The sequence below is a fragment of the Tribolium castaneum genome, chromosome 2 (assembly GCF_031307605.1).
Source record: "Tribolium castaneum strain GA2 chromosome 2, icTriCast1.1, whole genome shotgun sequence".
NCBI classification, from domain to species: Eukaryota; Metazoa; Arthropoda; class Insecta; order Coleoptera; family Tenebrionidae; genus Tribolium; species Tribolium castaneum.
The window spans coordinates 4,459,703-4,485,406 of NC_087395.1; the positions used below are offsets into that span (position 1 = coordinate 4,459,703).

At 46.0% G+C, this 25,704-nt stretch overlaps 1 protein-coding gene across 2 annotated transcripts; it reads right to left on the minus strand.

Annotated features, from left to right (window-relative positions):
* Positions 1-1,334: 1,334 nt before the first annotated feature.
* On the minus strand, positions 1,335-3,615 carry LOC135265439 (piggyBac transposable element-derived protein 4-like). Of its 2 annotated transcripts, XM_064354944.1 has the most exons (3): positions 3,354-3,615; positions 2,997-3,201; positions 1,335-2,938 (listed from the first exon to the last, which is right to left on the minus strand). In XM_064354944.1, the coding sequence occupies exons 2-3, from the start codon at positions 3,190-3,192 to the stop codon at positions 1,350-1,352; spliced, it is 1,785 nt and encodes a 594-aa protein (XP_064211014.1). In that variant the 5' UTR covers positions 3,193-3,201; positions 3,354-3,615; the 3' UTR covers positions 1,335-1,349. The 2 variants fall into 2 exon arrangements, with proteins under 2 accessions (XP_064211014.1, XP_064211013.1); XM_064354943.1 differs by having other exon boundaries at positions 2,997-3,615.
* Between the last annotated feature and the right edge of the window lie 22,089 nt (positions 3,616-25,704).

Below are 25,704 nucleotides of genomic sequence, written 5' to 3' on the forward strand. Positions count from 1 at the left end.
GTGCACTTTTTTTATATGCTTCTATTAAAGATTTCTCGCATCTGTTGACATCTGCAGGTCCATCTTTGGTCTTTTCTCTAAACATACTATTAGGTATATCCTTATTAGGTTTACTTAAGATATACTTTGATTTTCCTTGTCTCTTGCTTGCCATTGGTACTTCAAGGAGAATAAAGTGGTGGTCGCTCATAGAAATTTCATCTTCTAGAACAGTCCAGATTGGATTTCTTTCAATAATCTCTTCTGATACAATAGTTATATCGATATAGGATGACCCATTTATGCGTTCGAGGGTTGGTGTCCCTCCATCATTCAGTATATATAGGCCCATACATTCCGTTGTTTCGAGCAATACTTCTCCTCGCTTATCCGTTATCTGTCCACCCCAAAAGTTATTTTTAGCGTTAAAGTCTCCAGTAATGATTATCTGCCTCCTTCAATTCTTGCTATTCGCACATCATTAAATAAATCTGACAGGTTTTCATTAAACATGTTTTCGCTACAATTTGGGCTGATATATACGCTGTACACAATAAAATCTTCAACATTCACACACACATAACATTCACCAGTACGGTAGGATATCACGTTAAAAATTTGGCTCGCGTTTAGGATTGCCGCCGAGCAGTCATTGTTTGTGTAAAGATGTCGATTGTTTTTTATGCATCTTGATCTATTCGGTTCACTGAAGGTAATAAGATCTACTTTTTTTCGGGCTGCTACAATGGAGGCCATATCGTGTGCCTTGTCACTCCTGTTGGCGTTTAGTTGTAGGAGGTTGAATTTCGTTTTTTTTAACGACTTTCGCTCCTCCTTTATAGCCTTCCTGAAACTCTTGCATTGACCGCTGCCAGGCGTGTGTCCTTTTTCGTTGCATAAAGGACAGTATGCTTCATTCTCACATTTTTCCATTTTATGGCCTTTGCCAGAGCATCTGCGACAATGGTCAGTTCTATCTTCGCCACTGCAGTTGTTTGCCTTATGGCCATATCCCCAACATTTAAAACATCTCTCCACTTCTACTCTTTCTTCAATTTTACACTGGGTAAGTCCAATTCTTATCTTCCCTAATGCTAGTAATTTTTCTGAGTCTTCTTCTTGGGCGGTGATGGTTAACATCTGCGTACCCCTCTGGGTTGGTCTTAACCCTTTAAAGCACACATTTCCAGAAAGTGAGGTATGAACATTTTTAATAGCATTTTTCTTTAGTTGTTAGATAGCAAAAAACAGTGCTTGCCAAAAAAAATTTTTTTTTCAAAATTTTGAATTTTTTTGAGGGGTGGTTTACCGTAAAAACCACTATGCAACGAAAAGGAAATTAATTAATTAGCAAAAAATCTAAATATTATTTATTTTGTATGAAATCCAAGAAAACAGTTCCTGTTATCAGAGAGGCATAGGGCAACTTTGCATACGGAGCAAGCCCATTTTGTCCTATGAACTTCTGCTACTGTGGAACAATGTCCACATCTTCGAGATGTTGTTCTGACAGGCAAATGTTCCGACTTGTTGTATCTTACTTCTTGTGAGACGTAAGTTTTAAAATGGTGAACAGGGGTTGATGATTTACGTCCAACTTTTTCTCTCTGTGGAATGCCGATAAGAGATATTGCAATAGCAAGGCGCAATTGCTTGAGTGTAAGCTTTTTTCCTTCCGTAAGTTGTGAGTAGATGATAAATGTATTTACCACCGTCGTGTCCAACATGTGGAAAAATATACGGTGCCACCATTTGCGCGACTTTCTATCAATACAATATATTGTTTTTAACATGTCTGCTTTGTCCACACAACCCATGTGTTTGTTGTAGTCCTGAACAACTGCTGGACAAGCGATTTGTTTCGTTGAACCGTCGTGTTCTTTTCTCCTCACTGAAGTTTCTGTCAATGGACTGTGCATGTTTGAAAGAAAATGTATTCCTTTTCTGTCTTTCCATTTTGTAGCCGTTATACCAGTACGTGTTGATCTCCAAGCAAAATTGCCACGAATCATTTCTTTGTCAGTTGGAAAATCTTTTGGAAAATTCTTTCTATTTGGTCTGGTAGTAGCAGCTGCATTGATTTTATTTTGTTGGAGATAAATAAGTAGTTCTACTGAACTGAAAAAATTATCGAAATATACTGAGTAATTTTTGCCAACTAAGTCTATTGTCAATTCTTTGACTACTCGAAGTCCAAGATTTTTTTCTACGATATCTTTTCTTTTTCCTTCGTAAATTTGAAATTGTACAACGTAACCATAACTATCTGCACGTACCCACACCTTATAACCTCGCTTAGTGGGTTTATCGGGCATATATTGTTTGAGACAGCTTCTGCCCTTGAACGGAATCATCGATTCATCTATTGCCTGAAATTCACTTGGAGCGTAGCAGGTTTTGTACGTCTCTGTTAACTTTTCTAACAGGGGTCTGACTTTGTATAATTTATCGTAATTTGGAGAGTCTCTGGTTGGCATTTTAGAATTGTCATTTATATGCAAGTTTGAAAGAAGCCAACCAAATCTGTTCACAGACATAGTAGATGCTATGTAAGAATCTCTAAGTTCCAATGACGACGACCAGTAATCCCGATAAGAGGGTAATTTTTTTATTCCCATAAGGATATTAACTCCTAAGAACTTTTTTATTTCTTCCTTGTTTGTAGGATTAGTAATTATGCCACCATTATTCTGCGTGTTATAAAGATTAGTTTCATAAACCAGTGTATCTATAAGTTCCTCAGTAAATAGTGACAGAAATACATCAATAGGTTCTTCTGCTTCTATGTTTGGACCTGTATGTTCCCTAAACTCATTTTTTCTTGCTATGTTTGGATAATCATCAGACCAAGTAATTCCTTTCCTGTAAAGTCTAACAGCAATGGGAGTATCGTCGTCAGAAACGTCGTGATCATCATTCTGAGACTGGTTGTCATCATTTTCTTCAATGCCATTAATGTCTAATCAGTAATCATCATTTGGCTTAGTATACAAAAAATCAGAGCAATATAAACTCACCTGGAACATGTTCTTCTGGTTGCAAAATGTTATCTACACGCTGTAATACATTGTCTGTACCAATTACATACGTGCCTTCAATATCTTCATCCACGTCATCTTCTTCTTCATCAATAGACTCTGGGTCGGATGGTATTTCATCTAGAACGTCAACAAGTCTTTGAAGACGAGCTTGCTCTTCCTCAAAGAAAGGCATTACTCATGTCTGTAAAAAATAAAACATTTACTGCATAGTGGTATCACTGTACAACCACCTGCATATTACTATTTACCTCAAAATGTAAACAAAAATTGAACATGCGCCTGTCGTTACAACAAGTAAAATATTTATAGCAACAATTTACAGAATTTACTTACCCTTATTTAACTGTGAATAAACGATAATAATAATAAAATGAGTCACTATCACGACACTGATACAGCAGGAGCAAGTCCCAATACAAACATCGACACAACTTTAATTTCGAGGTTGAAAAAAGTATAAGTTAGGCAATTTCTAAAACAGGCATCTTAGTACGCATGCCTTATGTGGTTTCAGCGAGATACCAGAATGCTGAATAGGAGTAAAATAAATTTAAAAAGGTGGTTTTACTGAGTAACCACTGTGCTTCAAAGGGTTAAGGATCTGATTTTAAAGTTGTCTGGCGCTTGGATTTGGCATCTGGCGTTCAAAATATTTCTAATTTCCTCTTCTTTGCAAGTCTCGTCAATGTCTCTGATATGTAGCGTTTTCTGTTTTGCTTCTCCTACCGTTCTTATTTTTTGGCCTTGTAGGGGACCGGACCTGACCTGACCTGACCTGACCTGACCTTTTTTTTTACGAGGTTGAGGGGAAGCTCTAACTGCCGACCCCCGGGCCTTTGGTGGTACGATCTTAGCGGCCCGGAGAGTGTGGAGCTCTCACCCACTAAACCCCTTTTCCTCATCAGCAATGTGGCAGCCGACCCGGGACTATCCTTCAAGACATTACTTCGGGTCGGCTGTTCGCTGTTGTCTATGCCATCTGCTGGGGGGGCCTCAGCGTCTAGCGCCTGCGCCCTTTCTCCTTCTCTCTTCCTCTTCTTTGCTTTCCATTGCTTCGTGCCATAGCTGTGACCGCTTTCCACGTCCTCTCATCCTTTAGCATATCAGCGTGGTCTCTCCTGCCCATCATTATAACGGCCTCGGTCTTCTCCGCCGCTAGCGTTAAGTGTTTGCTGCACATCCATCGGTTCACAGTGTCGAGGGCAAGGTTCGCATTATTTTGTAACTCGTCAGCCGTCATCCCCATGGCGACCATCGCCAGGTCGTCGGCGAAGGCGAAAAGGCGCACGCCAACGGGAACGTCGAGATGTAGCACCTCGTCGTAAACGAAATTCCAGAGGAGCGGGCCCAGTACCGACCCCTGGGGCACTCCGCATGTCGCGTTGAAACCGTCGCCATGCTGCACGATGATGAATCGGTCGGTGAGATACGAGCGCACCAGGTTGACGAGGTACGCACTTATCCCTTTGTCAATCAATGCCTGAATAATGTCGGGCCACCTGACGCTATTGAATGCGTTGGCGACGTCGAGCAATATTAGGGCACACAGCTCTCTTCTGCCGTACGAGCCGGTGGAGCACCACTCGACCACCCTGAGTACATCCTGCATCGCGTCAATGGTCGACCTGCCTCTCACGAAACCGTACTGGGAGTCGGAGAGCCCGCCCTTGGCTTCGAGCTCGTCGAGCAGTCTGGCAAGTATCAGTTGTTCGTAGAACTTCCCCAGGCTATCCAGCACGCATATAGGGCGATACTTGGGTAGTTTGTCGGGCGACTTCTTTGCCTTGGGTATGAGTGCCAAGCTGGCCCTCTTCCACTGTTCCGGGAATTTTTGACTTTTTAGTAAGTCGTTGACGAGTCCAGAAATGGTCTCGAGAGACGCCGCTACAGCAGCTTGCACTATCTCGGGGCCCAGGCCGTCAGGTCCGGCCGCCTTGCCCATGCGCATTCTCGCCGCCGCGGCCTGGATCTCTTCGTAGGAGAACAATGTCGGATCGCAGGCCTCCTGCATGTCGTACATGGGAATGGCGCACTGGGGAAACAGTTCACGCTGCGCCCTCCACCTTTCTCGCTCGCTGACTTGTTGTCGAGGGGCCGCCCTCCAATTGCTATTCTATAGCCCTTACCCCATGGGTCGTGTTCGATGTCCTCTATAAGCCTTTGTCAGACCTCTGCCTTAGCTTTCTTTATTTCCTTCTTCAGTGCTTTCTTCTCGTCCTTGTAGATCCGCAATAGCTCGGTTTTGCGGTCGTCCCTCGCCCTTCCCGCACGTCGTCGTGCGGCGTTGCATCTTTGCCTCGCGTTCCCAACTTCGTCCGTCCACCAGAAGATGGGTTTCCTGTTGTTAGCGATTTTCTTGAGGGAGCGCCGGGCAGCCCCGCCGATGGCCCGGCTCACTGAGCTCGGGTCGACCGTATTAATTCTGGGTAGAATTTCCGCCAGTTGTTCCCGGAGCAGCTTATCTCGGTCTTTAGTCCATCTGAGCGCGTGCGCCTTTCCTCCGTATCTATGGTCGCCCGTCGCGGGTCTGGCCCTGCGGTCTTCGATGTCAATGGCGATCGCTCGGTGGTCGCTCATGGTTTCCGCAGTTAGTTGCATAGGTCAGCTGATTTCATAGATTATAATTAATCTATGAAGTTAAGCAGCTTTGACCCCGGTCATTCCTTGGATGGGTGACCGGATAATGTAATGCCAAAACATCGCAACTAACTCGTCTTTCGGAGGAGACGTTAAGCCGTCGGTCCCGGTCACTACTAGTGGTCGTTAGGTCAGGTCAGAGGCTGTAGATGCGACCTGAAAACTCTGGCACTTGGGTGATGGCATTACCACCATACGCATATTTATTTTTTTTTCCGCTTCGAGAACGGTCCAGCTCCTCACCCTGCCTGCCGCACTATCGTCGATGAACGCCAAGTCGACTATGGACGTTCCCCCCGAACCGACAAACGTTGGAGAGTGTCCGGTGTTAAGGAGGGTCATTCCCAACGCCTCCGTCATCTCGATAACGAGTTGCCCCCTCCTGTCGTTCGTCGACGATCCCCACGCGCGGTTCGCTGCGTTGAAGTCGCCAATGAGCAGTTTGTTGCCGTGATGGGTCCTGAGGAAAGCTTCCAGCTCTTGGAGTCTTGTCTCAAACGCCGCTGCCGAGATGTTCGGCGAGATGTAGCAGCTGATGTAGGTCATGTCGCCAGTCCTGGCCCAGGCAAAACTCGACCCATTTCCACTGTCGGTGATGTTTAAACTCCGGTCAGTTATTTTTATAGCTGCGCTCCCTGTGTCGTCAACGAGCCATGCTTCCTTTTCGGCAAGGGTTAAGTTCGGTTCGCTTACCGTAACGACTGACGCCTCCAGTTCGTGTGTCAGTTGGGCCAGCATAGCGTGGGCCATCTTGCTCCGGTTAGTGTTAAGTTGTATCACTCTCGTCTTTTTGTAGAGGTGTTATTCGCACCTGTACTCCTCATTTTTTTCATAAGTGTTCGATATTTCGGGCAGGCCATGGAATCGGCCCTTGCTGTTCGCATTTATAACAGTGGGATTCGTTTTGACATGCTTTTGCGTGGTGCCCCCAGCGCCCGCACTTTAAACATCTGCCTCCCTTCTCGGTGTTGTTTTCGCCGGCTTTCTCTTTACATTCTTTACCGCGGTGGCCGTACTTGAGACACCTATGGCATCTCTCGGGTCTCAGCTTCTCTACTATTCTGCACATAGTCCACCCGATCCTGACTTTCCTCTTTTGTAGGAGATGCAATGTCTCGGTCTCCGGCACCAGCACCGTCGCCGTCTGTTTGACCGTTCGCTCGTTAGAATGGAACGAACGCGTATCTTCTGGGCATGCCGTTTTTCGGTGTAATGTTGTTGTAACGCTAGGCGTACCTCCTCTTCTGTGGTCTCTTTGTCGATGCCCGTTATTATCAATTCTTTCCTCGCCGTGGTTATCTTTGCTTCAGCCTTGTTTCCGAGTTTCTCTTCAATGGCCGTCCTAAATTTCTCGCAGTTTCCCTTCCCTTTTGCGGTCAAGTTGATCTTGATTTTACCGTCGCTCGTTTCGTAGACACCCTTGACCGTGACACCGATCTCTTCCACGTTGATCTCGCCCTTGAGCCGTTTCAGCATGCTGGCGTAGGTTTGCTCGTCGGTCTCAGCTTTGCTTACGGTTATAGTTTTGGTGGTTCTGCGTCGTTTAGTCCTTTGCTCTTCCCATTCTTCCCCCTCTGGTTCGGGTTCACTCGCTCCCGCTGTGGATTTTCTAATCCTTGCTCGCGGGACATATACTTCAGCCATCATCTCCGTGTCGTATAGTGCCCATTCAGTAATCTTTCTCGTCTCGAGCTTTTGGCTATTCGGTTCATCGATCAACGAATATAGCCGAAACTTTTTGATCCCCTTATTATTTGCCAGGGTGGCTACTTTGCGCATTCCGTTCATTAGGTTCTTCCTTCGATTCTGATGATCCTTGCCTATGTTAAGTAGTATAGAGCGCCCGATTATGTCTTCTACCCTTTCGCCATTCTCGAGTTCGATGGTTCTGGATTTCGTCACACATAGCGCGGTTCCCGGTGTAGGAACACTCGTCGCCGACGCTGGTGCGATTTCCGGAAACCTAATCGTGAGCCTTTCTGCGACATCCTCTCCGCTCGCCGCTTCGACGCCGACCACCTGGTCTTCGCATTTCACTGCGTCGTTGCGTACAAAGGTCGTCTTTGCATATGCTTGATTCGTCCATTTCAGGTCGATCAGTTTTTCGAAGTCCTCGGCAGTTACGTTTTCCTTAAGACCCTCAAATACTTGTGGGGGGGGTCTGGTCGTGCGGAGTTTTCTCCTGTGGTTGTCTGTTCCTTCTTCTCAGCTCTTCATTCTCTTTTCTCAGTCTCTCTACTTCGGACCGCAGTGAGAGAATTTCTTCGTTGTATGTTTTTTCTCTCCGGGCTAGTTCATCAGCGTGCCCTTCGCCTAGCGCCTCGGTCTGTATATCGACATCAATTTGTATCTTTTCGGGCTCAATGTATCCATGTGATTCGACCCACGCCCTCACCGAAGTTCGATTCAGAATCTCCACCTGCCTTTTGAGTTTTACCGATAGGTCCTTGATTTCCCTCTTCGTGTTGTTTTCAATTCTCCTTTCGAGATCCATAGCTAGTTACCTACCTAGTGCTTCTCCTACCGTTCTTATTTTTTGGCTTTGTAGGGGACCTGACCTGACCTTTTTTTTTATATTTACCAAGGAGCCCCACCCCGCTCCTTGACGTGGAACCCGACCTTAAGGTAGAATTGGTTCCCCCGTTCTTCACCTACCCGAAGCCCCGGTATCGCCGTTAGGCATGTCTTCAGGGGGCCGGGCTTGTCTGTTTGTACGCCTTCATTAGCTTCAGCTTCTGCGTCTTACGACGCTTCTTTTCATTTTCCCAGTGCCATTGACCCAAGCCGTCGCCCGCCTCCTGCGATTGGCGTCGGTCAAATTAATGGTTGACTGTTTCCACCTGTTTTAGATACTCGTCAGCACCTCTGGCGAGTCTCTTGGGCTGTTTATTTGCCCTGTCTTTCATCCTCCATTTTGAATTTCAAAATGTCTTCAGTGCAACGTTGCACTTTTCTCCAATTTTTGTTGCTTCTCAGCATAATCTCTACCAGATTTTCTGGATTGATATGCCGGATCCCAGCCCATTTTCCACATTGGAACAATACGTGCTCGGCAGTGTCCATCTCACCGCAGTACACGCATCTGTCATTTTCTGCTCGATGCATTTTCTTCAAATAACATCGGAAGTCCCCGTGTCCTGAGAGAAATTGTGTCAAGTAAAAATTTACCTGACCCGCATTCTTCTTTCTTTCTATCCACTGTCTTATATTTGGAATAAGACGGTGCGTCCATCTGCCTTTGGAACTTGCATTCCATCTGTTCTGCCACTCTTTAATAGACCATTCCCGCGCCTCGCGCTTGGTGTGTGTTCTATTTCTTACCTTGACTGTCTCATGGATTCTGAGATCAATGGGAATCATCCCTGCTATTACTTGGACAGCATCCGCCGAAACGGTTCGGTATGCCGAGCATACGCGAAGAGCTGTCTTTCTCTGGACCTGTACCAATCTTTCTTGGTACTTCAGCATGTCGAGTGCAGTAGGACCCCAGATTGGTGCCGCATACATGACAATCGAATTTACTACTTCTGCCATTACCTTCCTCTTTGAAGGTGATGGTCCTTTTACGTTTGGCATTAGCCTCCCCAGCATTGCCCCCATCTTTTCTGCTTTAGCTGCCACACGCATTACGTGTGACGTGAAAGTCATTCTCTGGTTTATATCTACTCCCAAGTACCTGACATTTTGTTTAGGCCTTAGCTCAACATTTTCCACCTTAAAGACAATGTTCTTGTCTGGTTTACGTCCGCCTGCAAGAAGCACAGTTTTAGTCTTTTCTGGAGCCAGCTGCAAACCATTTTCTTTCATCCATCGTCCAATAATTTTGGACGTCATCTCTACTGTGCACATCAAGTTTTCGATGTCCTTCTCTATCACGACTAGTGCTAGGTCATCAGCATATGCCACTAGCGTCGCTTCCTTTGGAATTTCTAATCTAAGAACTCCGTCATAAAGGATGTTCCACAAGGTCGGCCCCAATACCGAACCTTGTGGAACTCTACTCGTCACCTCCATGACTTGTCCCTCGCCCAAGTCTAGACTTCTTTCTGATAGATAGCTACCTATCACTTTCCTCAGGTACATGGAGATACCCTTTTTCCTCAAGGCCTCCATGATGTTTTGCCAGTTTGCCGAATTGAAGGCATTTTTCACATCGAAGGTGAGCAACACGCACCACCTCTTACTTCTCGTGTCTCCAGAGTTAGCCCATCTTGCCAGGGCCATAACTCTGTCTACAGCGTCGAGGGTAGATTTGCCTTCTTGGAAGCCAAACTGTTCTTCACTTAGGCCTCCTTTCTCTTCCAGCTCTTTTTTGAGCTTTATCAGTATTAACTGTTCATACAGCTTCGCTACCACATTTAGGAGACAGATCGGTCTAAAATCCGATGGACTGCCTCCTTCTTTTCCGGGTTTTTTGAGTAGAACCAATTTAGCTCGTTTCCACTCTTTCGGAAATTTCCCTTCACGTAGGAGTCCGTTATAGGCTTCCAACATGAGTACCTCTTCTTGCTCGTGGACAATTGCTTTTACAATTTCCACTGGAATATTATCTAGTCCCGGTACTTTGCCCGTTTTTAGCTTTCGTACCGCTTGTTGCATTTCATTGGAGGTGATGCCCTCTACCTCACACGTCTCTGTGAGATTCCATCTCTTTATCTGATGTTTTGGGAACAGCACATCGGCTATTCTCTGTCTAAATTGTGGGCTTAGAGTGATTTGCTCTGAACCCAGTCTTAGTTTTCTGGTGACTATTTGGTAACCCAGCCCCCATTGGTCTCTTTCGATTTCATTTATCAGTTCTTCCCATTTAGCCTCTTTTGCTTTTCTAATGAGAGCCCGATAAATTTTCCTTTTCTGTTTATACAGCTCTGTTACCTCAATGACTTCTTCCAGTCTATTTCTGGCCCTCAGTCGCAATGTCATCGTTCCACCAGTAAACCCTTTGTTTACCTGTGTTTCTTCTTCGGCCTTTCTTCGGAAGGTGCATGTCGCATGCTTCCTTGATGGCCTCCACCATGCTGACGCAGTCTTTATTTTGTTTTGAATTCATCCTTTCTACAAAGCTATGGCGAATCACCGAAGGGCTAAAGCCTTTGGTGTTCCATCCATAGCATCGCCCAGAGCTCTGACCGTTTCCGGTTCTTTCTCCGTCTAGTTTCAGTTGAAACGTAATAAACTGGTGATCGCTGAGAGTTACTTCTTCCTCAACGGTCCAATTTCTCACCCACCGTGCAGCATTTTTGGTGCTGAAGGTGACATCTATCCAGGATTGATAACGTCCTTTCAAAAAAGTTGGTTTCATCCCATCATTGTAAACAACGCAGTTTAGCGTTGCTAGCCATTCAGACAACAGACTTCCCCTTTCGTCTTGTGTCTCCCCCCCCCATTCGGGTGACTTCGCATTGAAGTCACCCGTCACAACACAGGGTTTCCCGCCATGGGACCCTATGCTGCCCACTAGGTTACGCAGAGCATGCTCTGCTATCACAGGTTCGACATTGGGAGAAATGTAACAACTGTATATGATACACTCTCCCGTGTCTATCCATACAAAGCCAAGCCCCTTACCCCAGGCATAGACCTTTATCTTCTTGTTCATGACGGCAATGGCAACACCATCCATTGCTGTGAACCCTCCCCTCGTTAGGTTCGCTCATCAGGATCACATCCCGACCTGTTCGTCTACAGAAGCTTGTTGCTGCGTCGTGGGCACCATGGCTTCTGTTCAAGTTAATTTGGAGGAACCTGATCACGGTGGTTTCTCGTTCGCAGCGCGAGCCGCCTTCTATCGAAGACTCTCACACACAAGCGTCTTTGCTCGGTGACCCCTTACGCCGCAAACCGGGCAGAACATCTCTTTTTCGCAGGTCTTCGCTGAATGACCTTCTTCTCCGCATCTGTGGCACAGTTTGGACCTGTCCACCCCTTGACATCGGGCCGCCATGTGTCCTGGCTCCCAACACCTATAACAGAAAACACTGTTAACTCGTTCAGTGATTTTGCATGTCACTAAACCAATCTTTATCTTGCCCTTACTCAAAATGGTGTCAGCACTTTTCGCAGGTACTTTAATTGTAGCTACCTTACTCCCTCCGTATGCTTTTCGCAGAGATGTCACCTCCAAATCTGTGTTTGTGATGGTTCCATCCATAGCTGCTACTACGCTGCTGACTATTTCAGTCTCCACCGCCAGCGCATCTAGGCCCTTCATATGTAGGACTTTGTCCTCTTTCGTGCTATCATCCCGTAGCACGATCTTACGATTTGCCATCTTGGAGCATAGTGCCTCTTTGACTTTCTTTGCCTGCTCTCCTTCCTTGCCAACTAGCAAAAGAAGTTTACCTTCTCTAGTCTTTCGGACTGCTCGTATCTCGCAGTCCGTTTCGGCCAAGCTTTCGCGTACTTCTTTGAGTACAGCTTCATATGTTTTGCTGCCTTGCACAATTACAGCATCCGTTTTTCTCATCACTTTTGGCAATACAGATATGGCAGACTGGGCTTTCCCTTGGTCTCTCCATATCATTTCCTTTGCAATAGGTACACATAGTGTAACCTCCACATTTTCCCCTCTAAAGATGTATTCCAACATCTTTCTGAGGTGTTCTTCTCGGCCTGTAAGGTCGCTTCCAATTGCGACTTTTTCAATTTGAAGCTCTTTGAGTACTTCTTTCAACTCTTCCAAGGCTTCGTAGGTCTCTTTGAGATACCCACTTGCCTTATTTTTCTCGTCACCGGCAACTACAAACATATAGTTTTTCAGTGTTTCTTTTGGTCCTGCGACGTGTCCAACCACTACACTTCTTACAATTGAAGTCACTTTGCTTTCTATAGGGTCCTCCCCTTCCAGCACCGACTCTCAGTACTCGGGACATCGTTGATGCAACATTTTCAACAGTGCCCCTTCTTCCTTTTTGTCTCTGCTCCTAATAATCGTAGGAGCAGCTTCTGGCATCATGGCAAGTGGATTTTCTGCCTTAATCTTTACTTTTTCGAAGTAACTTTCTTTCCAGTCACGTTTCGAAAGGCCTTTAAAATCAACAAAGGATCTTTTATCCCCGATGTACAGTGGCTCTCTCAATTGTCCAGGCTGAGACATCTCTGTTACTTGTGTCGACTTCCCCCACATTTCAAGAGGAGTCTGAGTCTCTGCGTTTTTTGTTATTACTTCCTTTGTCTGGGTGGTTACCTGAATGCCCACCCCTTTGTTTTCTGGCGATTCTACGAGTACAACATCGTCATCGCTATCCTCCATTTGTATATGTCTCTGCCATTTAAAGATTTCTTCAAAGACATTATCTTGCATAGCTTGCATGTCTGCCATGGCATAACATACTGCTTTTGCGTCATTTTTGATCTCCCGTCGCGTGTTGGGAGTATCGTCAATTCTGTCTTGCAGTACCTTGACCTTTTTTGCCAGTCTGCTTGTCACTTGTGTAAAGGCCTGTAAAATATCATTACAGGTTGTATTTCCTAGTACCAAGCTTTTCTGTTTTTTTATTCTAGTTTCAACTAGTTTTTTAGCTTTATGTGCTTCCTGAGGAGTAGACACTCTTTTCCTTTTTGAAATTGCGCCTGTTGGTGTTTCCTTGTACGCTTCGATCGTTTCGTCTAGTTTGGGTGTTTGTCCCACTATCAAGCTAGTTTGCACTTTTCTTTGTGGAGATCGAGGCGTCATGCTTGATCTACCAAACGGGTTAATGTTCCCCAAACTCGAGTCCTCTCCTGGAGTTTTAGGATTCTCTGCCTCGTCCAGTTTGGCGGTTTGTTTCCCCGCCGCTACTTTCAGAGCATCTTTTTTCGACAGGTCTTTCCTCAGAGTACCTTCTCCAGCCAGTTTCCCAGCTTCTTTCTCCTGTTTCAAGTATACCTTTTTCATGTGGATCCCACGAGTACGGGCGATAAGGTGGGGTCCATCCCAGGGGAGCGCCCGCTCCTAGGACCAGGCGTTTTCTATGTACTATGGGGACGCACCATCTCCCATAGTCGTTTCACCTAGTTTGACTGGGCACCTCCCAGCCATGGCTGTTGCATCTAACAACCACAACCCGCTTGGTCGGAAAACTGCAAAAGCCGCCAGCGAGTTAAGGATTTTTATAGAGGTTTTCATCCTCGTAGGCCGGCCGGTTAAGGCAAGCCTCCCGATCCCATCCGCCGAGACGTTTCCTACACCACGCCTTGTGTAGAGTCGTTGAATCGACCTCTGGGTTTGCGGTATTAGGAGGGGCTGGCGCTCAGCTCCCCCAGCTAAGATTTCATCCAAGGTCGCCACACCCTGTCACCGGGCTTTCCGGCGTTCTTTAATGGATAGTTTATAGAGGTTTACTCCTCGCAGGACAAAAGTCCCCCCGTTCCCCCTTGAGGGTTTACGGTATGCTAAGGGGATGCTCTTAGTAGGTGCTCCGACACACCCTTAAGCCCCTCCACCACGACAAGGTGGCATCCCATCGGAGACCTGACCTGACCTTTTTTTTATAGCGGTGGGGAAAAAAAAACTCCTACAGGAGCTCCCGGCTTGGATGTCGTGAGCCGGGGAGTGTGGGGTTGGGTCATGCAATGCATCCCGACCTACTAAAAAAAAAAACCCACCCACCGCTCTTCCTCACTCCACTCCGGGACCGCCGTAGAGCATTTCTTCAAAGTGGAGGGGGCATTCTCGTCAATATTTAGTGTCCACCTTTCTAAGTTTGTCTTAGCGGTTCTCGGTCGCGTTCCGCTTCCTCTTTTTTCCTCAAGGTACTCTTTCTCATCTCACCTACAGCCTTCCAGTTTTCCTCACTGGAAAGGATTTGCTCTTGAAAGTTTTCCACTGTAAGTATTTCCCCTATTTGGTTAGTCATTATTTGACTGACGCAGAACCAACACGCGGGTCTATTTTCTTTTTGGATTTTGTTTAGGTACGAACCAAAACAACCATGGCCTGTCAATACCTGCGACCACCAAAAATCGATCTCGCCATGTTCTCTCGTGACCCATTTGTCGATATTAGGGATAAGTCTCTTGGTCCATTGGGCCGTCGACTTATTAGCTTCCCACTTTTTTGCCACTGTTCTAGGGTTTGTCTTCTTGCCTCGCACATATTAATTTTTGTATTTTTCCTTCTGATCCGTTCGTGGATTAGCAGTTTAATTGGCGGGATACCCGCAATAACTAATGCCGCCTCTGTAGAAGTGGTCCTATATCCACTAATTATCTTTAATGCGGTCTTTCTTTGAACTGCAGTAAGTTTAATGACATTTTTGTTAATTTCTAAGGCTTGTTTCCAGGCATCAACCCCGTACAGTAACACACTTGTGATTACCGAGGCTAATATTTTCCGCTTGCTATAGCGGGAGCCTCTTATGTTTGGCATTAATCTGGCTACTGCCGCCCCTATACCCTCTGCTTTTTTGCTTGTTTTTATTACGTGAGTACTGCAAGTCATGTCCGTGTCAATGTGGATACCTAAGTACTTCATACTTGGTCCAGGTGTGACTTCGTGGTCTCCTATTTTAAATCGAATGTCTTTTTTGGGTCTTCTTCTCCCTATCAAGAGGACTGCTTCTGTTTTTTGGTCTGCCAATTTTAGGTTCTGGTCGTTTATCCATGTTCTTACTTTTCCTAGTGCCTTGTTTGTAGTGTCCATTAACTGCTCCTCTGTCCTCCCTAGGGTAAGAACCGCTAGGTCGTCAGCGAAGGCTATCATTTTTACCCCGACTGGCATTTCTATCTCCAGCACCGCATCATACATGATGTTCCACAGGGTAGGGCCGAGCACCGAACCCTGCGGAACACCGCATGTCATTTGGATACATTCTCCATTATCTGTTTTGACCCTTCGGTCCTGCAGATAGGCCTACTAGGTAGGGGTCAAAACCTTTCCTCACCATTGCCTCCACGATTTTATTCCACCTTGCCGTGTTGAACGCGTTTTCTATGTCGAGAGCCACCAGAGCGCAGTAGTCTTTTCTCCCATAAGAACCCTCGTTAGCGAATTTGGCGAAGCTCCAAACCTCCTTAACCGCATCTTCGGTGGATCTTCCGGTCCTAAAACCGTACTGGAAGTCCGATATTAATCTATTTTCTTCTGCATGTTTCTGTATTCTGTCTCGTATTAGAATTTCAAAAAGTTTCCCCATACAACTTGTCAAGCAGATGGGTCTAAACTTCCGTTCTTCGTCTTTGTCGTTACTTTTTGGGATCAGTACCAGTTTAGATGTTTTCCATGCCTTGGGAAATTCCCTATCTTTTATCAGTTTATTCATGACCGCCAGGATGATTTCGGGTATCGCTTCAACCGCCGCTATTACTACTTCTTGCAGTATGCCATCATCTCCTGGAGCCTTTCCGGTCTTTAATTTTCCTGCAGCTGCATGGATTTCTTCTAATGTGAAGCTTTACTCCTGTGTACTATTATTTTTCGTCCACTTTATCTCGGGCACTACTGGGAACAATTTTTTCAAAGCAATGGTGGTCTCCTCCGTAGTGGCAGCCAGGTCCTTTTTAAGTTTCCCGACGACTATTTTATAACCTAGTCCCCATATGTTTCTGTCAATATCATTTACCAGTTTGTCCCACGCCATGCCTTTCGCCTTTTTTATCTCTTTCTTTAGTTTTTTTCTAGTTTCCTTATATTTTACTCTACTCTCCTCAGTGCTTCTGGTCCTGTTTTTGTTAGCTCTATTCATTGCTCTCCTTGCGGCTATGCAGTTTTTCCTGGCTTCCGCAATGTCACTGTTCCACCAGTGTACTTGTCGAAACTTGTTGTTGCTCTTAATCTGTTTAAGCTCTCGGTTGCATGCGTCCTCGATAATTGAAGTAACCATTCTCCAGTTATCGGTGCTATTTCCTGATAGCTTTTGAATTAGTATCTTTTGTAGAGCTTCTTTTTTATCAAACTTCCATTTCCATTTTCTTGTTCTGGCTATTCTGTGGGTTTCTTTTTTTACCTCCTCTGGATTATCGGAGTTGGATATTTCAAATAATATGTTATAATGGTCACTCAAGTTTTCCTCCTTTTTTCTGACCTCCCAATTACTGACATAATTTGCAGCCTTCAGGTTTGTGAGGGTGATATCTAAGTGCGATCTTTGGCCCCTCCTTTCAAACGTTGGCTCATTTCCAACGTTTTAAACAATTAGGTCGTTCGAGGATATCCATTCCGCTAAAACCCGTCCCCTGTTGTCTTCAACTGGAGAACCCCACATGTGTGATTTCCCGTTGAAGTCACCACAGATTAAAATGGGTCGATTTCTAATTAACCTAATGCTATTTGTTATTCTTTTTAGGACCTTTTCACATGTTTTGACGGACACATTTGGAGAAATATAACAACCATAAACTACACACACACCAATATCACACACCACAAAGTTTGTATCACATCTTTTTTTGACTAGTTTCAATTCTTTATCACAGATCTGAATTGCAATATCACAGCTTTTATCACAGCAGAACTTTCCTTTTTTTACCATCTTTTTATTTGGCTCGCAGATCACAGCTACTGCAGTACTATGGCTTTTGGTTGTTGCCGCGAACAAATCCATTGCTGCTTTGTTTCGATTTAGAGTTGTTTGTAGAAACCTTAGAGCCTTTGGTTTTCTATTCTCGTCGTTATTCCTGTCTGCCATATTTATTTTAATCTTGCGTCCTCCGCCTCTTATCTTCCACTGCACTCCGGTATGCAAGACAGTTTGGGGAGTCTGATCTATGACCTTTCTGGTTGCAAATTATGCAGAAGGGGTCATTTCTACAGCTATTCGCTTGATGTCCATCCTGGCCACATCGGAAGCATGCCCCCGCTGGCATTTTGGTCTCTCGGGCACACCTACTTGAGGTGTGGCCGTATCCTTGGCAGTTGTAGCACCTAGTTGGCACCAAGTTTTCGTTGACCCGGCAGATATTCCATCCTATGCGTATTCTTTTTTTGTCCAATATTTTTGCAGCATCTGCTGCTGGGAGGACCGCTGTAGCTGTTAATGCTCTGCTTGGTACTGGCTTTTTCAACCCATTGATGTCGATAAAATCCACTATCTTATTGTCTCCGTATAGTGCTTTACTGATTGCCGCTTTAATTTCCTCTGCGTTAACCGCATGATCGAGATCCTTAATTAGTATCGCAGTTGTGTCTCTGTAGATTTCGGCCTCAACTGTATCCACTTGTTTTAAGATGGCTTCACACAAGGCCTTATTTTCACTGCCTTTTGCTGGTGCTAGTCTTATGGCAATCTGGCCGTTTCTGATGGATGTCAGCGTTCTCACTTGTGCCTCGAACTTTGTAATGTCGATTTTTGATTTTAATTCCCTAATTAATTCTTCCGGTTGGGTTTTTTTGTCTTTTTCTCCAACAATGATTGTCTCATATTTTTTATTTTTAGGAAACTGCCACTGTTTGCCTGTTAGTGGCGTTGCAGTATTTGGAGTGCTTGTTGTTTTAACTCCTATTGTGGTCGAACTTGTTTTTGCACCTCCAATAACTTTAGCCGCAAAGGATGCCTCTATAGAGAGGTCCACTCTAATTCCAGCTCGACCTGTGATGCATTCTAGCATCCTAAGTTGTACCTCTATACCTACGCCTTCTATTGTGGGCATACATACTTTTGATCGGTTCAGGCGTTCCATTTCATTGATCAGTACATTATATTTCTCCCAGATTTGTTTTTCTAGATCAGTTGATTCGATATTTTTATATACCATTTTAAATATATACTTCTCTCTTATGTAATTTCCGCCAATTTTCCTTGGGATTGCTGTTGTCAACACCATGTGCGGGGCTCTATTTGTATTCCAGTCCTTAACAGCTAGCTCTTTCAGCTCTGGATATCTGTCTCCGTATAGTTTGTGGATACCCCGTGTCATCATCATTTACAAACAACGCCAGGTCGCCACTTTTGGCTTGTAATGGGTTGCCTACAGCTTGCCTGACGCGAGCAAAAACGTCATCTCTCCACTTTTTCTTAGATATTGTTACGAAACTGTCATAGTCTTTGGTTTTCACGATTTGAGCTTTGTCAACTTCTTCTTCCATTTTTTTCTTACACTTGCTGCAAACTGGGCTGCTATCATTATATTTTTGTGTTTCCCTTTGTTCTTCCTTCCGCTGTCGTTTAGTACCATTATGTAGTATGCCTACAACGTCGTTTGTTAAAAGCCTAGACATAAGGCTTTTAATACTGTCTATCCTTTCCTTTAGAATTAGACTTCCTTGCTCTCTCTCAACCAAATCTCCTAGGGCTAAGATTTCCCCTCCCAGGTCGTGTATGTCTTCGACGATTTTGTTTCTGAACAGAAAGTCGTTTAGAGTAACTTGCTCCTGGTCGTTTCCATCGCTGTCAGACTGTCTCCTTCTTTTTTGAGGGATCGATTTGTGTTTTTTCTCGTCCCATTTCAGGTCTAGCACGCTTATATTCATACTTTCGGCTATAGTAGCCGGCGCTGAAGTCACAATTTCTCTGTCCTGGTCTCCTGGAAGAGAAACTTTTAGCCCTTTTTTTTGGCCTATAATCCTATACCTCGGTGTCGAGCACACTAGCCCTCTTATGAAGTCGGCTGCTCTTGTGTACTCCATCCCCTCTCTTCCAGTAGCTTCTGAGGCCTGGTCACCCAACTCTTTTCTTCCAGTAGCCATATCGCCCTGGTTGCCCAGCGTTGGAGCTGCGGAAAACGGCTTCCCCCCCGAATCCGATCGGGAGCCTTGCGAGGGTAAATAATTTTTATTTTCCGACGTTTCCATAAGAAAAAGTGTGAAGTTTACCGCCGTCCACTGGGCGTCCTTGTTTGCGCGTAGTCGTTATCAATGATTTTTTTATTCCTGGAGGTTGTCTCCTCCGTTGCCCTATTTGGTCCACGGTGACTATTTTATTTCGCCACTACCCGCCGACTTGTCGGTGAGGGCACTTCCCTATCCGCCACGTGGGGGACGCGCCCGGTCGCAGTTTGGCTTGAGGCCATCTGCCACGGTTTGCACCCTGCATAGGGCATTATCACGCGGCAGTGTGTCATCTCCGATTCTTATTCACCGTCATCGTTCTACCTGGCGCCCTTCCTCAAGTCTCCTTTCGTCTGCTTCTTTCTTCCTCAAGATGTTTCTTGCCATTCTCTTAACCGCCTCTCATTTATCGGGACCCTGAAGCATCAGATCCGTAAAGTTGTCCACTACTGGCCACTGTGCCAAGGCCTTCATGACCTTCAAGCGTTCCTCTTCCCAACGCACACAGTAGAAAAGTGTGTGTTTAGGATCATCCTTCTCTCCACAGTACCAGCAGGCGTCGCTGTCGCTCTTACCGATTCTGAAGAGGAAACTACCGAAGCATCCATGTCCGCTCAGGGCCTGCGTCAGGTAGAAATTCACCGTTCCATGCCCTCGATTAACCCATGTCTCTACGTCTGGGATGAGTGCCCTAGTCCACTTGCCGTTTTCTGCTTCTTCCCATTTCCTCTGCCACCGTGCCATAGTCCGGCTCCTCGCTACTCGCCTGTCGGTTCCGCGTCTTAAGCTTGCCCTCTCTTGTGCCAACAGGATAATTGGCGGTACTCCCGCAATCACTTGCGCTGCCTCCGCAGACACCCTCCTGTATCCACTGATCACTTTTAGCAAGGATCTTCTTTGAACTGCCACCACCAATTTCTTATTTTGCTGGAAACGTAGGCCATCTACCCATACCTCAGATCCATACAGCAAGATCGACGTAGCCACCGAATTTAATAGCTTCCTTGTTGCACTGGCGGGTCCCCATAGGTTAGGCATCAATCTGCCCAGCATCGCAATAGTCCTTTCCGTTCTTGCCACCGTCTGTTGGATGTGCGGTGTAAAGCTCATCTGTTGGTCCAAGTAGACACCCAAATATCTGATAGATTTTTGGGGTCTAATTACCTCACCGCCTATGCTAAACTGGGTAGCTCCCGGTCTTCGGTACCCCACCAGTAAAACAGATTCCGTCTTCTCCGTCGCTAGTTTTAATTCGGCGTTCTCCATCCAGCGCGCTATTTCGCTCAGCGCCTCGTTAGTGAGACGCATCAGTTCGTCCTCCGTCCGAGCCGTGGTCAGCAGAGCAAGGTCGTCGGCAAAAGCCAGTGTCCTGGCTCCCACCGGCACAGGTCTTTGCGCCCCCAGGATCCGCTGCATGCAAAATGGGCAAACTTGATTGCCTCCTCCATCGCATCCAATGTCGAGCCTCCCTCGCGAAAACCATATTGGTGTTCTGAGAAACCCCCTCTCTCTTCTAGCAGTCTTGCCCTCAAAAGCTGCTCCAGTAGTTTGCCCAGGCAGTCCAACAAACAAATCGGCCTCAACTTGAGAGTACCCTCAGAGTCCCTGCCGTCCTTTGGTATTAGGACCAATCTCGCCCTTTTCCACCGCGCCGGAAATTTCCTCCCGGCCAAGGAGTCGTTCATGACACGTAGAACAGTCCCGGCGGACACCTCCACAGCCAAGCGAACGACCTCCGCCGGGATTCCGTCCGGACCGGCGGCCTTACCGCTACGAAGCCTCTTTGCGGCCGTCCGTAGTTCCTCCGTAGTAAAAGCCCTCGGCGTTTCCACCTCCGGGATTGCCCATCGAATCTCCGGCCTCACCGGAAACAATTTCTGCACCGCGCGTGCGACCTCGCCCTTGGTTGTCAAGACATCGATCCTCATCTTTCTCGTTGCTATTTGGTACGCTCTACCCCATGGGTCCTGGTCCACGCTTTCAACCAGGGATTCCCAAGCTTTAGCCTTTGCCCTTCTAATCTGACGCCTTAGTTCCTTTCTAGCCGTTCTGTGCATTTCTTTTAAATTTTCTAGTAAATCCTGCTGTTGTTCCCTCACTGCCCTTTTGCGGTTTGCCCTCATCAATTTCCTTTTTGACTCGGTACTTCCTTTCCAACTGGCCTTCACCTCGGGTGTCCACCAGTATACTGGCCTCCATCCCGCATAGTTTCCTTTCTTCCTTAATAGCGACTCATCACATGCCTTTCCTATCGCCTCCGTTAGGTCCTCAGCCGTCAATAGATCACTCCCGAGCAGCCTCCTGCGTAGACAATCGGCCAGCCCGTCTCTTTTGTCTTCATCCCATTTCCACCCTCCTCGCGGAAAGGGCGGATTTGGGAGGCGTTTTGCAATGTCGATTTTAAAACTGATGGGAAGGTGATCGCTGCAGACTTCTGCATCGAGCACCTCCCAGCCTACAACGCTACCCGCCATATTGGGAGAAGAAAAAGTTACGTCTATGAAAGACGCACTTTCTCCCCTCTGGAACGTGGGCCTTTCGCCCCTATTTATGACCACCATGTTGAGTTCGCCCATCAGATCTGCCAGGGCCGACCCTCTGGCATCCTCCGTGCATACGCCTTGGCATTGAAGTCGCCTGCCACCACGGCAGCACCACCCCTGCCCCGAAGGGAATCCCTAAGTCTATATAAATAATTTTCAAAGTCATTGAAACTAACATTTGGTGAAATATAACAACCGAACACGTAGTACAAACTTGTCTGGACCCAAATAAGGCCCGGCTCACTTCCCCAACTAAGCACTTTGATGTCCCGTGATAGGATTTTAATAGCCGCGTTCTCCAGCTCGTCAACATACCACCCTCCTTTACGTATGTGCTTTTTGTTTGGTTCACTCATTATGAGAATGTGAGCGTCAAGTTTCCTCGCGAGGCAGTATAGGCAGTCATGAGCGGTCTGACTGCGGTTCATGTTCAATTGTAAACAGTTCATGATGATGTCGGATTTGACTCCTCCTCCATCCTTTCACTCGAAATCCTTTTCCTCTTCTCTGTTTTATCCCGCAGGGCATCTCTGTGTTTTGGGCATGCCATTGTTTCTTCCTTATGGCCATCCACTTTACAGGTTTGACATCTGCTGATTTTCTGTCCTCCCCTGGACTTATGTTCTTTCTTTGCTGCTGCTAGCGCCTGCTTGAACAACCTGCACTTTCCGCTGCCAGCTCTATGGCCTGCGCTTCGACACACAACACAAAACTCTTCCGTGCTTTTGCAGTCTTTAGCCATGTGGTCTTCACCACCACACTTATAGCATGATTTATTGCGTCTTTCTTCCGTGCATTCTGATGCCTTTTGGTTATAGCCTAGGCAGTTGTAGCATCTAAGAACCTCCACCCTTCTTTCCACTTGCGCCCTTACCATCCCTACTTGGATCGTTTTTTCCTTTAGAATCCCTTCAGCTTTCTTTTTAACCATTCTAATTGTCGCCGCTTGTGTTTCCCCGCGGTTTTGTCTCAACTGGCCTAGTTGAATTTCGTTTTGATCCAGTCTTCCCACCTTCTCTTCGATGGCAGATCTTAACTCTTCTATGTCCGTTGCCGCGTCAATCCCTCTAATATGGATTGTTTCCATTTCCAGTTTTTCACCTACACTTCGAATTCTGAACAATTTCTTGTCCTGGTCATTAGTGACTCCGTTCAGTTTATCCTTTAGGCTCTTCAGTGCTGCCTCATCCTTATCCAATTAATGATAACCCTCCCCTCCCGTGTGCTTCTAACTTCCCTAATGGCGTTCTTTGCTCCTTCGTTTGCTATCGTAGCTTTGATCTTCCGGATTGTTTCTCTATACTCTTCCTTCTTTGAATCGATGATAAGAGCATATGTATTTCTTGTCCTTGTTGTTCTGTCCTGTGTCCCCCTCTCTTCTTGCTCTCTACTTTGTGTTGTGTAGATGTACACCTTAGTCTTGCCCTCGTGAAAAATGCATGCTACCATTTTCCTCAGGTTGTGGTTCCCCATACAGTTAACGTGGTGTATGGCAACTCTCTCATCGTCCTTCGTCTCTTCCCTTAGTCGTGTTAGACTGTCCCAAACGCTCTTCTCATCCGTACCGATCTTGATTACCTTCCTTTGGAATGTCTTGGTCTCTCCTTTGATTCTAAGGCGGGATACCTGCTCTAACGTCTCAAAATCGCCCTCCATTTCCTTGAGCTCCGGGTAGCGATCCCGATACAACCTCTGAATGCTCCTACTTATTTCACGATCGTCGTGTTCCACCAAGATCACCTTCACCACATTGTCTTCTGAGGCGAGCGGATTTCCAACCTTAACTTCCACATTCCTAAACAGTGAATCGTTCCAGCTTTCCAGCGCCGCCAATTTGAAGTTGTCGAATGTCTCAATATCCCCTATTGATGTTCTTTCCTTTATCGTTATCTCCGACGTTTGGGCCATCTGTGCTCTCAGACTCTCGTTCTCCTCTGCGAGTCTTTTGTTTTCCATTCGCAGTCTTTCCAGCTCGTCTTTTAGATGCATCATTTCCTCCTTGTCTTCGTTCGTATCTTGGCTATATGTATTTGCAGCAATGAGTGCCTCCAGATCCCTTACTCGACTATTTGCATAGTCAAGCTCGCACAGGAGCGCACCACTGCTCTCCCCATCTACCATGTTGACCTGTGTGTCCACATCGTAGGTCACCTTTTCGGCAGGTTCGTATCGGTGTTTCTCCAACTACTCCGTAATTATGGTCCTTCCGAAAATTTTTGTGTTTTTCTTCAGCGTTTCCACCAAAGAAACCAACTCCGTCTTCGGTTGGTACATACCCTTCACCAGTGACTGTAGCTTGTCCGTTGTCCTCGTCAGCCTGCATCAACTTAAATACCTCTGGACTTTCTCTTAGCTTGTACGCACCCTGGTAACCCGTTTCCATTGGGGAGACGTCGCTTGCCTTTCGCTTTTTGTTCGTCGCCTCTGAAAGAGAACCTGATCTTCTAGGTCTTCCCAAGGTCTCTTGTCTCCTTTGCTTGAAGATATCCTCCATTCTCGTCACCAGATCTTTCTTACCCGTCAATTCCTTCCTTGCTTTAGTGGTGCCGGAAGTGGTACCAGTGCCAGAAGATCGCATAGGCGTCGTCTTCCCAGTATTCTGCTCAGTCCCTATGAAAACCACATCATCCGTGCTCTCTCTCCTTGTCGATTCCTCCTCTTCCATGCTTCCAGTTGCATTCCTGGACATCTCGGCCTGGTTGCCTACCAATGATGTCCGAGCGGTCGCTTGCTGACCGTCGGTGAGAGCCCGCTCGAGCACTCCCTCTCCGACGGGTACTGGGGTGTCCCTCCCCTGCACCGTAGACCGTTGTGCCTTTTTACCGTCTGCCATTGTACCATTTTTATTTCTTCTACCTGCAATGGATCAAATCTATTTTTGATCTTTATCTTCGACTTACCTGGGCTTGGAGGTGGTGTCCTAGCCATCTTCTTCGTCGGAGGCGCTAGGAACAGGTCTTTGGAATTCACCATTTCCGGTTCCGATGTGGTTGGCTTGGGCATCGTTGGTATCGGTGGGGTCAATTTCGCCGGAGGCGGAATTCTGATGAGCGGAACTCTTTTCGGTTTTCGGATTTTCGTCCGATCCCCGATGGCATCAAAAGTGCGCTTTGTAGGCACAGTTTTGTGAGGGAGTTGTGGCCTGGTCCTCACTTTGAAAATGGTTCGTTTTGAGAAAAACGATTTTTCACGCAAGGTGGAGCGCACAACTAGCACAAGTGCAAGTCGCAAAGGGTTGTCGCTAATCTGAACAGGTAAAGGCTTGGACAGGTCCGCATACTTTGACTGCTCGATCGAGACTCAAGATTGGACGCGAATTTCTGACCAACACGCCTATAATGGATCTTCAGTCGTTTTCGGATTGAATGTATTACATTGTCTATAAGGTGGTAGAAAAGACTTACTTTGAAAAGGCATGCAAACCAATTTTTCTTATTTTTAACAAGTAATTGTGTGTTATTAACTATCACCAGGGGGATGATCTTTATTCAGTATCTTCAATTACAGCTTGATATCAGTCTACTTGTTTATCTACCCGTTTCCATTACTCCGGAATACTATCACTAGCCGACTTTATCCCACAAATTGTATTTGTTTTTAGCAACAAATTCATATTTTAGAGATTCAGCTTTGACCAGCGTTTTTATCATTTTAGCAGCAAACTTACATTTTCTTATTATTTCCGCTGATGGAATAGACACTAGTCAAAATACAAAACTTAATAAATGACACAAATTATAATAACAATAATAAGTCTTTATTTACAACAGGAAACCCATTTACAGTAAATATACACAATTACAAAAACTTACAACTACAC